The 15339-nt window shown below is 43.1% G+C and overlaps 2 protein-coding genes across 7 annotated transcripts in view; one reads left to right on the top strand and one right to left on the bottom strand.

Annotated features, from left to right (window-relative positions):
- NOC3L (NOC3 like DNA replication regulator) overlaps positions 1–1778 on the top strand; it is a 41100-nt gene extending 39322 nt beyond the window's left edge. The window contains exon 21 of the mRNA XM_082406520.1: positions 1666–1778. Within this exon, the coding sequence (XP_082262646.1) occupies positions 1666–1692 (27 nt within the window). The 3' untranslated portion in view covers positions 1693–1778. The remainder of the gene's footprint in view (positions 1–1665) is intronic.
- PLCE1 (phospholipase C epsilon 1) overlaps positions 1–15339 on the bottom strand; it is a 311658-nt gene that overhangs the window by 4613 nt on the left and 291706 nt on the right. For all 6 annotated transcript variants that reach the window (XR_014248798.1, XM_082406420.1, XM_082406416.1 and 3 more), the window contains 6 exons: positions 13883–14144; positions 11782–11900; positions 7905–8033; positions 6148–6357; positions 1711–1869; positions 30–248 (listed from right to left, as the gene is read on the bottom strand). Coding sequence is in view for 5 of the 6 variants with exons in the window: in XM_082406420.1 (XP_082262546.1) it covers positions 30–248; positions 1711–1869; positions 6148–6357; positions 7905–8033; positions 11782–11900; positions 13883–14144 (1098 nt within the window). In the remaining variant the exon portion in view is untranslated. The remainder of the gene's footprint in view (positions 1–29; positions 249–1710; positions 1870–6147; positions 6358–7904; positions 8034–11781; positions 11901–13882; positions 14145–15339) is intronic.

Raw genomic sequence — 15339 nt, 5'->3', positions numbered from 1 at the left:
GAAGAGAGAAGAATAACCTTGCACTTTACCTGCACTTGTTCCTTTAGCTTAAGGATGAATTTTCCTGCACCTTTCCACCTGCTTTGAGCTTGAAAAACACACTCCTGATCCAAAAGGACACGCTGGGAGGACTTTGGGGTAGAAGACTTCCTGTTGGCAGTGTCTTTCACCACCTCTTCCAAAAGCACATAATCACCCGGGTTGGGGTTGCTCAAGATGCTATAGGAATATTTGGCTTTGCATAAGGTCTGAAAGACAAGTTATGATGAACTGAATAAAGACACACTATCTCCAACACCTGCTTCACTGTAGATGAGACTTTGAGGTGGGAAAATATCAGACTTTAAGAGATGGAGGGGGTCTTTCAGATCATGTCATCCCACTTCTCATTATACATTTTCGTAGTTGTAGCTAGCTTATAGGAACTTTCCCACATTGCCTCATTTAGCTTCACAACCGTCCATGATTTAGGTGTTACTATGCCCATTTTTCAGACAAGGAAGTTTAAGCATACAGAGGTCAGGCAGATTCCAGTGGATGCACAGCTAGTAAGTAACAGAAAAAGGACTTGAACTGGATTTTCTGCATCCACCAAAGCTGGTAGAAATGGAAGGTCATGCAGACAGTGAGGGGCAGAATCTTGACCCTCGGGAGCCTCTCTGTCCCTCGAGGCTCCCTCTTCATCCCGGAGTCTTGGATGTTAGAACTTACCTGGTCTCACTTCTCATTTTGTACAAGATTATCTTTCATTTATGCATTTATTCACTCATCACATGTTTAGTGAGGGCTTACTATGTCCCAGATACTGTATATAGTTTGGGGAGTTCAAAGTCTATTAAGGAGGCTAATATTAACCAAACTATCATGCAATAAGAATAGCAAATAGCACTTAAGTAGTGTTTGCCATGTGCTAGGTGTTGTAATAGGTGAATGTGCTTTACATATATTTACTTAATCTTCACAATAACTCTATAAGGAAAGTGCTAATGTACTATCTCCATGTTACCTGCATGGTAGCTTAGCACATGGTGTTGTGCTGGAGTCCCCTGGAATCAGATGTGGTGGGAGGATTTACAAGATAGAAACTGGCAAATGCTATAAAATCAGGGCCTTTTTTTTTTTTTTTGAAGAGAGCCAGTTTACCAGCACACCAGCGTAACTAAAGCACAGATGGTTCAGTAACTTGCCCAAGCTCTCAGAGCTAGTAAGAAGTAGAGCTGGGATTTGCACCTGGAGCAATCTGATCTAGAGTCTGTTAACTGTTATGCTATCTTCTCAAGTGAGTGTTTAATAAACGCAAACCATAACAGGGCTTCAAAAGAAGGAAACAGAGTTCTCTGAAGCCATGTACACAGAGAAGCGTGACCAGAGGAGGGGAGAGCGTCAGAGGAGGCCTCCTGCATGTCCTCTGAAGGATCCCTGAGAGATGGCCATTAAGTATTGGCTTAGGCCTTTATGGGATGATGACATTCCCGCTCTGCAGAGCCACCTTCTAGATCCATTATCGAGGCTTCAGAGAGAGCCTGACTCATAGTAGATACTGGGCAAGTATCGTTGAAGGAATCAGTATTTCCCAGCCTTAAGAGGCACACTCTCCCTTGTCAGGTCCCCTTTGTTCTAGAGCCTCATTCACAAAGGGAGCTGATGTCTGATTTGTCCCAATAGTTCACACTGAGGGCAGGACTGAGGTGAGGAAGGGGAGGCCTTCACCTGCTGAATGACGTCCTGCGCGGTGCTGATGCGGGGCGCCTTGATGACCGTTCGCGGTTGCTCTGGAGAAACGTCATGCACTTGGACAAAGAAACTCTCCTCCTCTGAGCTCAAGATCATCTCCTTGTCATCTTGAACGATGCTCTTCTCTTCCAGGTTCTATGTTAAAAAAGAAGAAAAGTCTGAGTAGATGGTAAGATGATGTAGAATACGGAAAGAAAAACCTAGCAAAAATTTGACATGGATCTTGGTAACGTGGAAACAACTTCTTAGCTTTATATTCCATACGCTAGTTACTATTTCGTAAACTATTCTAAAAGGATATACATCTCTTCTTAGAGGAGGAAAGTACTGTAGGTTTCTGCTGATGTTGACACACTGATAAGGTCTGGTCCAGAACAAGCCAGTAGATCTGCTCCTATTAGCTGTGGATTTTGAGTCCAAATCATCTAGAGATAAATTTGTTAAAAGATAATATGCCATTTTGCCAATTACTAAAAGCCAAATAAGAACACAATAAATACATTTAAGAGAAATCTACCCATTCCCTCACAGACCTTGAGCACTTAAGAAATGCTAGACATCTGAAACGTGAAACATGCAAAATCGGCATTCAGGCAGGCTGGATGAACAAAACCCACAGTGGAAAGGCTAAAACAATGACTGGAAGTAAGTCACATCGAAATGAATGTCGACAAAATTCTCAATAATTATGAGAATTGGTCATCAGGTTAGACGGCTTTTGGTGGGTTGGCTTTCAGTGAATTTTACATATATAATTATATATTACATACACAGATATATCTATAGACATATGTATCTTTTAAAATATTTTCAAGCGGTAAGGAAATATATCAAAAAGGCAAACTTCCCATTTCTACCTTTTTTCTTTTCCTCTTCCACCTCTCCCATCTCATTCTCCACAAAAAACCCACTCTTATTAGGTTGCATATCCTTTTAACCATCTGCTATGGATATACAAATGTATTTTTGTGTATGTGAATAAATATATACAAAGAAACCCTGGAATTATGTGAATTTAGATATAATGTGATCGTCAAATGGCTCCTGTTCTCTGTTAGCCCCATTCTCAAATGAGGTCGTGTAAAGTTGTCTTCCGCAAGGGGGAGGCAAGGAGAGGACGGGGAGGCGAGGAGAGGGCGGGGAGGCGAGGAGAGGACGGGGAGGCAAGGCAAGTGAGCAGTAGGCAACCGCATCTCAGGAAGCGAGGGTGCGGCAGGAAGGCCCTCCAGCCCCCAGCGTTCTAGCTTAATCTCAGATCAGGCCACAGAAATGGTGCTACCTAACCAGAAGACTCCAAGAATCACTGCCATTGTCCTGGAACGTCCAGCCAGCCCCGGGACCTAGAATTGTCCCCACTGATTTTAAAGTCAAAATGGGCAACTGTCACCAGGTGGCGCCAAACTGTAGCCAGGACCAGAAAGGACTGGCTCCTGGGGCTTCTCACCAACCAGGCGCACAGCCTCGCCCCAATCATTTCATTAATCTTGCAGTCGTGGTCCCTAGAATTTACACAACTGAACTGTTTTGACCCCATTCATCATGTTATGCGTGAGGGGGAGAGAGCCATTGTCTATTTTTATTACATAAAATGAGACTGTACTCTAGTACCTATGTCATTCTACAACTCCTTTTTTCTCTCCACTTAAAAGACTGTGATCATCATTTCAGGTCAGTTCCTAAAGATTTTGCATAATATGTCACTGCATTGATTATAATATATTTAACCAATCGGAGAGTGGGGTTGGGTGCTAATTCACATGACATAATTTATAATCTCAGGGTTCTGAAAGCTAGGATGTAAGTAAGCAAGACAAAAAAAAAAGTTCTAAGTTGCCACATAAAATATCCCAATGACCATGCACTGGGAATTACTTCGAAGAGCACTCCTTAGAGCCTTACTCAGAGCTTATTAATGTTTAAGCCGTTTTCAGCCACATTAGAAGCCACAGATTATGACCATAACAATAACCTTCATTTGCATATTCCTTTATAGTTTACTAAGCGTTTCTCTACATATCGTCTACATGTTTGGCATGAGTCTCATGATAATCTTTTTGAGTCAAGCAGGGTAGTTCCTCTCATAGATTTTACAAATTAGGGCATAGAGGTTTACAGAATTCAGATGAGCCATTGAAGGTCATCCATCTAATTTGTGTCAGAGGCAGGTTTGTCTGATTTCAAATCCAGCAGGTGTCAGAGGAGAGCATATTGACCACAGGAAGATACCTAACAGCTTGAGAGCCCAGAAGACAAGAAAATCATACAAAGCAGGCAGCAAGATCAGAGGTAACAGACTGTAGCTTCATGGGCAAACTGCTTATATATCTTACTAGTTCCACAAAGTAACTAAATGGAAATACTTATAGCCCAAATCTATCAGCTATGCCAGTGTCCGCTTGCATTCAGTACGCGCGCTGAATTCATTTCGTCAACCAGTAAATTTGTATTGTGTGTTGCTGTGCAGCCGGTAAGCCTAGATACATGAAATATGATTTGTTATCTTTTGAGATGTATTTCAGTCATTTCGAAACTCTCCTCCCAGCAAAGGCATATAAAGGAGAACTTGCTGTACTGTACTCATCAGAAAATGCTTCCCCTCTAATTTCTCCTCCTTTTTTAAAAATGCTTCTGTTCCACCAGCCTTTATTAAACATTCGTTCCCGATGTCTCTACTGCCTGCTGTCATATACATTTTAAATTGCATGTGGGGCATCCCTTACTCCTGGTCCTTCCAACCGTGTGATGAAGTTCCATGGCAACACAGCAGGCTGCCCACGTTTCCTCCTGCTCACCACCTCCCACGGTGCGTGCGGGAGAAGCCACGGAGACTGATGCAACTCCAGCCTGGCCAGCACAGGGTGGTGGAAAGAACACTGACCTGGAAGCCGTAAGACTTGAGTGCTGTCTGCTTCTCACCCTGGCATGATCTAACTTCTCTGAACCTGTTTCCTTTGTGTAGAATGGTTTCCGTTACAACACGAGATCATTCAAACTAGTGGGTGCTTGAGAGCGTTAAATGCTGCAAGTCATGATGCAAAGATATGGTTTAACAAATTCACTTCTTCACTGAAATTGTCATTTCTAGGATACTTTTTTACATGTGACAAAGACAATTAGAAATAGGAAAAAAAAAAAAAAAAAGAAGAAAAAAAGAAAAAGAAAAAAAAGGAAAAAAGAAAAAAAGAAAAAAAAGAAAAAAAAAAGGAAAAAAAGAAAAAAAAAAAAGAAATAGGAAAAAAATTTAGAGAGAAATTAAAGATGGCTTCAAAAATCCAGCTAAGCCCTCTATTTTCTCATCAAGCTATTATTATTAGAATTGCTTTTCCTCCGTCTTAGTAATTTGTATGTCTGATGGGGAGAGGACGCTAGGGAGACAAGTACGTTTCTTTGCTTAAAGCAAGTGTCCTTTTATCATCCAAGGCAATGTTAGGAGGGAAGGTAGTGGCTGTGGTTCCCAGAGGAGATGCTGGAGTTCTGTGGAGGCTACAGGCCACGTTCATAGTTAGGTAGAGAGTGAAAAAGTAACACATGATGCTGAAAAGGGGCTCCTTATCATCTCTCCTGTGTCCCAGCAAGCATGGACCAGCAATGGGTGTTCTACCAGCCCAGCTCTACTACATGCCCTGAAGAGGCAGATCATGTGCCTAGAACAGGGCTTGGCACATTTTAGGTGCTCAACAAATATTTGTTTAATCGAATTGTTGAATTGATTCAACTGCTTCATTATCGACTTATCATGAGGCATGATTGTCTATGTAATGATCTTATATGTCATTTTAAAAAAATGGCAGTAAGTTAGTGGGCTCCTGTCAATTTATTAAAAAAAAAATGTGTTCCATCAGCAAACCCCATCAGGAGCCCAGCAATCTGGAGTCGACAGGCAGTCGTATTGTTTCCTTTATGAGAATGATCATGGGAATATTGTTACAAATTCGGACCAAAGCTGAGAGGTTATTCTTACTTTGTGTAAAGTTATGGAATATTTTCAAAGAAATACTGTTATTTCATGTATTAGCACAAAACATTTTATCAGCTAAAACTTGAACAGGCAACAAACCCCCAAACACAAAACGCCTACAGGCCTTCCATTACACACTACTGTGACCCTCATAACCATGTCTTCACACAAACAGATAAAACACTGGACGCACCACTGATGACATGCTTAAGGAATCCTTCAGTTCTTTCTCCCTTTGTTTCCTAAGGGATGATTTTTAGACCGAATTTCTGTAACTTAGAGTTAACATTCTGAATATGTGCAGAAGAATAAAATCAATTCTCCACACTTACTTAAGAAGACTATAAAGCAAGTTGCAATGATAAGAAATTCTGAATTTGAGGCAGGCGGCTAGTGGTGAGGTGGTGAGTTACATATGAGCTGCTACAATGTAGGCTGCCCCAGGACACACTTACTTCCTGCTGGGTTTTTAAGACAATCCTGCCAACATATCCCTCTTCTGGAAACCAGCTGCTTAAAATCTGCATGATCTCTTCTTCTGGACCAATGGCTCTCTGGAACGGTTGTTTCCTACATTCATTCTTTTCTTTAGATATAAAATATTTTTCTTCCATTAAAAAATAGTCTGTGGCAATAGGTTTGGTGTCTTGATCAATGGTCAGACTCTAAAGAAAAAACAAAGGCAAATTTAGGCACACCTCTGAAGAGTGGGCAAAAGAACAAGTCTATTTTCATGGGGTTCGGATAGGTTTGATGTGCAATTTATAAGTGAAACCTACCCTGCAGTGTTGCATAATTCTTTTTGGAAGATCTAAGAATTCTCTTACGTCCAAAAAGGATTGTTTATGTTCATTCTGGGCAATGACACAATTTATTCATAATCCCCAGACAGTATAACTATTTTTCCCACTGCTGGAATGAGAGCTCTTACTGAATTAAAAACTTTAGGTTTTTCAATCCGTGAACTTAGCTCTTTGTAATCTTGCAACACAGGACCGAGGGCAAAGAACCTAGTCCAGCTTTTACCAAGATAATCTCCCATTCTCCTTTTGGAAATACTCAATCATCTGCTAATCTCATCTGAGCTAAGTTCCTGGGAATTCCCCTTTCAATAAACTCTTTGGTCTTCGAAGGCTTTCTCTAGTTGTGGCGAGCGGGGGCTACTCTTCGTTTCGGTGCGTGGGCTTCTCACTGCGGTGGCTTCTCTTGTTGCGGAGCACGGGCTCTAGGCACATGGGCTCAGTAGTTGTGGCTCGCGGGCTCTAGGGCGCAGGCTCAGTAGTTGTGGCTCACGGGCTTAGTTGCTCCGCGGCACGTGGGATCTTCCCAGACCAGGGCTCGAACCTGTGTCCCCTGCATTGGCAGGTGGATTCTTAACCATTGTGCCACCAGGGAAGTCCAGAGTCACAACCTCTTAATTTTGTTTCATTTTATGATTGAAGCACTGATTGATTGTAAAGCATAACCCAGGCACATTAGGAGAACTTAGTAAACACTAGTGAGTGACCAGAGAAGGCTGCCACCATCCGGCTTAGATTGAGCAAACATCCTTCTCTTCAGGCATACCCCCCCCCCACCCTCTGCCCCCAACAATGATGCAAGGACCAGAGTCAGCACTTGGCACTGCTGCATCTCACTTGGAGAAGCAGAATGAACTGGGGATGGGGTTGGGGAGCAGAAGATTCTCAAGAAGACTCTGCTCCCCTTACCCCAGCCCTTGGTCTATGGTCGATGCTGGGCTGTGGATTGTGTGGGGCAAGGCAGCTACTACTACAGCAATAATTCAGGGCACGAAGCTTCCAGGAGCAGGTCAGTCGACACTGTTAGCTCCATGATAGGGCCAGCGTCACTCCCTCCCCAGTCCTGCTTTATAGCCCTGTGATTACTCACGTAGGGTGACAGTAATATGCTACTTTTTATGGGTGGTCCGTGGAAATGTTTCCTTACTTTACATCATCATATTTTATAACGTCTCCAAAACCCCAACAGTGCTTTGTGATCTTAGACACCAAAGTTCATGGACGGACTGATTTAAAAAACAAAACCCCCCAAACCACTTGGTAGTAGCTTCTGTTTGATAATCTATGAAATCTGACACGAGCTGCTTTCTCTGACTTTAAGTCTGTTGTAAAATGTTGGGCAAAATGTTAACCTGTGCATAGATTCCCCTCAAAGGAGAACTGTTTATTAACTACAGGCTCAGTGAACTTACTTGTTGGAGAAGCTGCTTTGCCTTGGTGCCTCCATTTATGGAGAAAACAGCAAAGGGCTCTGGACCTGGGACCCCATGTACTGTGACTCTGTGAATCTGCAAACATTTTCTTTCTTCTGTATTAAACATCTGTCAAGGAAGATCACATGGTTTCTCATTCATTTACATTCTCATATTGTTTCTAGGCTACACCAATACAGAAGTGCTAGTTCTTAGACGTACGTATAGGGACACGTAAATGCAAGACAAGAGCATCCTTTTATAACCAGATGCATCTTTTTGTGGTTCAACAGGCAATGGTGCATCTTGCTTACTAGTCTAGTAAGAATATTTAGCAGCATACCACCAAAATATTAATTTATTTTAAATAACAGTATCTCTTTCCATCATAATTAGGGGACTGACATTATCTGAAATGTATGTCAGTCCTTACTTATGAACTGACATTCAACAGTGTCTGCTGAGTTCCATCCCTCTTCAGGGCACTGGGTTAGAATTTTGGATGGTAAGATGATAAATAAAATATTCTGGCCTTAAGGAGCTTGCTGTCCAGGCATACAAATAATTATGATACAAAAAGTATTTCTGTTAGGAGGAGTTGGGGAGGTGTATAACTCGCAAGTCCTTGAGCAGTTTGTGTATTAAGATATATTCATTCATTTAAAATACAAAATCATTTATGGAGGGCTGGCAGTGAATCAGACATTTTGCCTGGCCCTGGGGATTCAGGAAGAAATGGGACATTATCCCTGGCTTCAAGGGCTCCCAGTTGAATAGAACAGCTAGAAGAGAACGTGGACAATTCTAAGAAGCATGGTAAGTTCCTTGGGAACCAAGGTTTGGAGGAAATCAGAGAGCACCTCCTGAAAATGGTTATCATCTGAAGGCCCAGTGTGAATCAGCAGATAAAGAGTGGGACAAGAACATCCCAAATATCGGTATAGCCTGTGTACAAAGCGTTAGAGGTGGCCTAAAGCAGGGCATTCTGGGAACCTCAATGAATTCTGTGAGGTGATGGAGGGGAAAAGGCTACCTAAGTATTTTGTTTAGCATGCATTTTGTTTTCATTTTGTGTGGGGGAGGAGAGGTTGGCTGTTTTGTTATGCTTGTACAATGTGTTTTTATTATTTAATCAATTTTATTAAGGCATGATTTGCATACCATAAAATGCATGCATTTTAATTGTATGGCTTAGCCTGCACTATATTTTTAAAAAGTTGAAATAGTTGCCAACATTTATGCTAATCCAGATGTCCTGACAGTCTTGAAAACCAAAATATCTGGCAAAACTGCTTGGCAACAAGCAGCTGGAGCTGAGAGCAGGGTGGCAGGTGTCCCTTTAAATGGACCATGAGCTCTCGGCTTTCCCAGAGTCTCTGTCCAGTCCACGTACAAACGTTATCCTGAGAGCAACGGAGAGCCGAGCAAGGGTTTTTAATAGAAGAGTGACATGGTCAGATTTGAGTTTTAGATAGAACTGTCTAAAAGGCCCTAAAGAAGGACATACAGAGGTGGTCAAACTCAGAGGGAGGGGGACCAATTAGGAACCCACGGCCACAAGCCAGGTGAGAATGAACGAGGGCCAAGATGGTAGGAACAGATAGAGATGAATGGATTTGAAAGATACTAAGGAGACAGATTTATCAAGTCTTACATGGGGCAGTGAGAGAGAAGGAGAAGTCCAGGATGATCTTCAGTTACTGTCTTGAGCAATGGAAGGTGATGACTTCCAAGGTCAAAGAGCACATATTTACCAAGCATATACGCTGCTGCCTGGGATATACCTAGGATGGTATGGTGTGATATAATTGAAAATAAATATTTGGTCTTTGCTCATAGTTCCTGGCACACATCTTCTAAGCCCTCGGAATCTCTGGAGTGACGAGAGTTTTCTGTGTGCTGATAAGATGACTTACGGCTGGAGGCCCCTAGATGGCTTCAGGATGGGAGCTGATCACCAGAAAGACCAAGTCATGATTAGATGGTTGGAACTTTCAGCCCCAGCTACTGCTGACTTCAGGGGAGGGGAAAGGAGCTGGGGGTTGAGTTAATCACTAATGGCCAATGATTTACTCAGTCATGCCTATGCAAGGAAACACCCATAAAACCCCTAAGAGACGGGATTCTGAGAGCTTCTGGGTTGTTGAACACATGGAGGTGCTGGGAGGGTGGTGTGTCCAGAGAAGGCATGGAGACTCTGCTCCCTCTCCCCTCATGCCTCACCCTATGTATCCCTTCCATTGGCTGGTCCTGAGTTGTATCCTTGATAATAAACTGGTGATAGTAAGTAAAGCACTTTCCTGAGTCATTCAGGAGTCATTCTGTGAGTCATTCTAGCAAACTACTGGCCCTAAGGAGGGGGTTGTGGGAACCTCTTGGATTTATAGCTGGTCAGTCAGGAGTACCAGTGACAGCCTGGGACTTGTGACTGGCATCTGAAGTGGGGACAGTGCTGTGGGACTGAGCCCTTAACTTGTGGGATCTGATGCTCACCCCAGGTAGATAGTGTCGGAACTGAACTGAACTGTAGGACACCGAGCTGGCATCAGAGAGTTGGAGAAGTAGTGTCGAGAAGACACCACACATGTGGTGCCAGAAGTGTTGTGAGGAAGAATGGTTCATTCATGGCATGTGTGGGATCTTCAGCTCTAATAGGTATTGAGGGCAAGCAACCCAGAAGTGGACACTAAGCTCTGCCTTGCCTTTCTGAAAGCATCTAATTCTTGCTCTTAGGTACCAGGCAGCCCCGTCCCTGTTTCCCAGTCCTCTGCACCAGGCAGAGGCAATACCTCCCCCTACTTTGGCCAAAGTGCTGTGCTCAACTTCGATCACTCGTTGAAGGGAAAAGGAGGAGAACTTAAGAAAACAAGGTGAGGTACAGAGAAAGAGAAGAAACTGTCGAGGTTAGGGAAAGAGAAGCAGAGGAGAAAGCAGGGCTATTCAGAGGTGGCAGCGGCAGTGGCCAAACCCAGCGCCACTGTGAGCATAGAAGGCGCCTTTCCAAAGGTTGTTAGGACCCTGTTGAAGTACAAGATTGATGCAACCATGAATAGATTATTAAACATGTAAAGAGGCGATTGATGGACACCCTTTTATATTAATTTTTAAAGAGCAAGCATAGTGGAATTAACCAGTTAATAAAAAGAGACTTCCTTGTTTAAGCAAACAACCCTGCATTACTGGGGTGAGTGCTAGTCCAATGGTTCTCGAAGTTCAACGGGTTGGACCTTACCTGGGGAACTTGTTAAAACACAGCTCCTGTAAAGGTGCTGTGGCACCTTTTTGCGGTGTTCCTCTCCCACTCCCAAGAGCGCAGATGCTGTGTCTCCCCAGGTGCCAGGGGATTGCTATGCTTGCACAGTTATGTGTCGCCAGCAGCGCCTGGCTGCTCACCCGACCCTGCTCGCCTGTGACATCTGCCCCTGGACTGCTGAAGAAGCAAAGGATTTTCCTCGTCTAACCTAAACTTTCCAGAAGTATCAAGATGCTTCCTAGCAGGCTTTGCATAATTAGCCTTTTCCCCGTGTTGTTATTTTTGGCTCACTTCCCTGGTAGGCACTATAATGTACTCGTTCAGCGCATGGGCTTTGGCACTAGATGAGCTTGGGTTTATAGCTGTGTGACCTCAGGTGTACTTAGCTGTTACCTTCCTTTGTAACATGGAGATGATACTAATAGCTATTTCACGAAGTTATTGAAAGGATTAAGTGAGTTAGTATATGTGTAAAGTGCTTAGAAAGTGTCAAGTGTCAGCCATTATTATTATTATTTCCGTAGCTACCTAATCAATATGGACCACATATCCTGGACCACAAGAAAGCCTGCCTCCTGCATAGCAATCCCCACAAATAAGCAGAGTGAAATAGAACTTAATTACCAAAGAGGCCGGCATAGTATTGCCAGAGGAATTTTCTTCCATCCTCCTGCTGTTTATGAATAAACTAGAGATTTCCAAGACTTCATTGTGGAGGTTTCGCAGCTGAAGATGTCGATATCCTGGAACAACGCAGAATTGGGAAAAGTTTGTTAGCTGTGCACTGCAGAGCTCTGCAAAGGAGATCCCCCAGGGAGGTCAGTAAATGATAGGGAGAAATAAGACTTTAAGATGGGCAGGGGTGACAACCAGCTGATGCCTTTTCTCCAGGAGTGTTGCCCAGGGGACAGTTTGGGACTACCTAGTGGTAGTTAACTTGTCCAAGGTCTGTTTTTAACTTAGACTCAAACTGAAAACTTTAAACTCAAACCAAATATAGTAGGAAAACCTGATCATTTTTGTTTATCAAGTCATCTAGAATAACTGTTCTACAAAGATTCCACTTTAGAACATCTTTAGTGATAATAAAATATTCCAACAATAGGGGGTTGGTTAAATAAGTTATGGTGTGTATTTGTACAAGTATAAAATGGAATAATATGCAGCTCTTAAAAGTGGTAATGAAGACGTATAGCTATTAACCTGAAAAGTTGTTCACTACATACATCAGTAAGTGAAAACCAGTAAGTTGCAAAACACTAAGATTAGTAGGAAGCTTACTTGTTCAAAATACATACTATATGCTAATATTATATACATGGGTAGAGGTGTAAAGCCTGCAAAAGATATATACCAAAAGTAACTATTTTGAAGAGATGGAAAAAAGGATAATTAAAAAAAACTGTTTTTGCTTCTCTGTACTTTGTCATATTTCTGTAATAACTGTGATGAACTGAATGGTGTCCTCCTAAAATTCGTATGTTGAAGCCCTAACCCCCATTACCTCAGAATGTGACTGTCTCTGGAGATAGGGTCTTTAAAGAGGTGATGGGGTTAAAATGGGTCATTAGGGTGGGTCCTAATCCAATATGACCAGCGTCCTTATAAGAAGAGGGGACTGGAGGGCAGACACGGAGAAACACCAGATGCTGTGCACACAGACCAAGGGATGGCCCTGTGAGGACACAAGGAGAAGGTGGCCATCTGCAAGCCAAGGAGAGAGGCCTCAGAAGAAAGCAAACTTGCTGAAACCTTGATCTTGGGCTTCTAGCCTTCAAAACTGACAAAGTAAACCTCTGTTGTTTAAGCCACCCAGTCTGTGGTATTTTGTTACACAGCCCTAGCTGACTAACACAGTGACCATGCACTACTCACACAATGGAGAAGAGAAACAAGGAAAAACCGAAGAGTAGGAGACTGTAACATGTTGGTGGTGCTCAGAGGCTGGCAGAGTATGGCTGTGGGAGGAAGTATGTCCTGGAAACTTGGTACTCAAAGGAGGTCAGCAAAGTCAGCATCCCTGGAGCTTGTTAGAAAGGCAGAATTTCAAGCCCCAGGCCCACAGCAGCAGGGTCTGTATTTTATTACTAAGAGCCTGGTGACTCAACTGCACATCAAAGTTTGAGAAGCAGTGCACAGACATTCTGGACAGGTGCGACAAGCTGACGTTTCCCCCAAGGGCCATGGCAAAGCCCACATGCCGCAAGCCAGCAGCTCTGGCCTTTGCTCAGAATTCTCCACCTTCCCTGCTCTGCACCCAAACCCACCCCCGGCTTCTGACACTGGACTCCCACCAGGCACCAACTCCAACCTCGTCCCACTCATGCCACAGCACACCCCAACTCTCCCTGTTCTTGGTTTCCTCTCCTCACGTCAGTCTCTGCTTTAAACATGCCAGGGGTGCGGCAGGCGCTATCTGGGGAGGGATGTATGGGAACAAGAGCACAACGACTGCCACTCCCAACATCAGCAACAGTGGGAGAGGCTGCACTTCATAACAGAAGTTGTCAATAACTTCGGATTTTAGGATAACGTAAAAGAAAAACGTCTTTTGAGACATGCTCAAACAGTGTTCAAACTTGTATTATTTGCTTCTGCCTCTTATTTTAACTTTTTAATGTGAAAATTGCAAACATATACAGAAGTAGAGAGAAGCGTGTAATGAACCCCGGGGCATCCATCGCTCAGCTACAATGATTATGAACTTTTGACAATTTGATTCTACCTCGCTTTAGAGCCTTGAGGGGGATGATTCTCTGAGCAGTTACCACCGAGCTGTTGTTCTCCACGACGGCAAAACGAAGAAATAGGAGATCTTCAAAGTGAACCCGGAAGAGGAACTGTTCATTCCACATGGGGTTCAGAGTATTGCGGTGGATGGGCTTCGTGCGGAAGTGGCAGCTATCCAGGGCCATGCCCAGGACGTCGACCTCTATACACGGGCTTCCCGTGCTGTTACTCGGGCACACGTTCTGCCCAGAGACAATCTGAGGAGGAAAAAGGATCAGAGTCACTGAAGATGTGAAAGAGACAGAGGTCACCTCTGAGCATCATCGCTTCCCTCCACAAAGAAAGACAAAGAACCCTCTGGAATGGACCAGGTGAATGATTAATAAGGCTGCTAAAAAAAGAGAAGTTATCATAATCAGGTAATTGCATGACTGGAATCATGGTAAAATCTATTTTGTCAACAGCATTCACCTAACTATAACCTTTCAACTGTCAACATGTTCAAATATCTTCAAAAACCATGTAATTAAGATGAAATTAAGTTTGTCAAGAAGTTGGGAAAAAAGAAGACCTTATATATGAAACCACAAATGTGTTACTTACGTTCTGTTCAAAGTGTTTTAGGTGTATCTTTTACAACTTCAAAAATTTTTTCTTGAATAGTTAGGTTCTGGAGCAAGTCACAGGGAATGCTGTTAAAAATTCATAGCCTTCTGTCAACATGAAGCTATACTCAAGTCTAGTGAAAATGGTCACACAGAAAAGGAGCTACTGCTCTACTGTCTTAGGGAAAGAGAAAAAGCAGTTTGGTGGTAGGAAAATCTCTGAGTTGGGATCTCCCAGGGTTTTGAGGTGTTGTGAACAGAGGCTGCTTGGCATTCCTCCTTTGGAGGGAAACAGACTAGATCTAGAGATGGATGGAGGGATAACTTCATCGCTCTCCGTCTTTTCTATCACCCATTCAGTGCTTTTTTTTTTTTTTTTTCCCTCAGCTAAGAGGGAGTGAGAGAAGCTGGAAATAAAAATGAGTAATGAGCTACCAGGACTCTGATGTTAAGGGCAGTCTGTGGAGTTTTGACAGTTAGTTAATTAGGCAGTAAAAGGAATAAGGAAAGGCCAGGAATGACAAAGGTTAAACTGTAAGGAGGAAAGATATTTAATTGATTTGTATACTGATGCCTGTTTTACCTTTTATAAGAGCTTGTTAGAGTTTAAGATGACCTGCTCTAAGAAAGAGCTCAGCTTTTATGGGATGCACTGAGAGTTATGATTCTGAGGGCCCTGGAAGACAGAATTACCATCATCAGTATGGAGGTGGTAGCAGGGAGCTCGTAGCTCCACCTACTGGGCTCTAGCGAATACAGCGCTTGGTGACTGCATACCTAGACCACAGCCGCTGCTTTCTGAGAAGTAAAGAAATTCTTTGGGGAACTAAATCTGCACCAACAAAAT

The sequence above is a fragment of the Balaenoptera borealis genome (genome assembly GCF_965194805.1).
Source record: "Balaenoptera borealis genome assembly, chromosome: 10".
NCBI lineage: Eukaryota > Metazoa > Chordata > Mammalia > Artiodactyla > Balaenopteridae > Balaenoptera > Balaenoptera borealis.
Note: the sequence above shows the minus strand (reverse complement) of the source record. Positions and strands in the feature narration are given on the sequence as shown.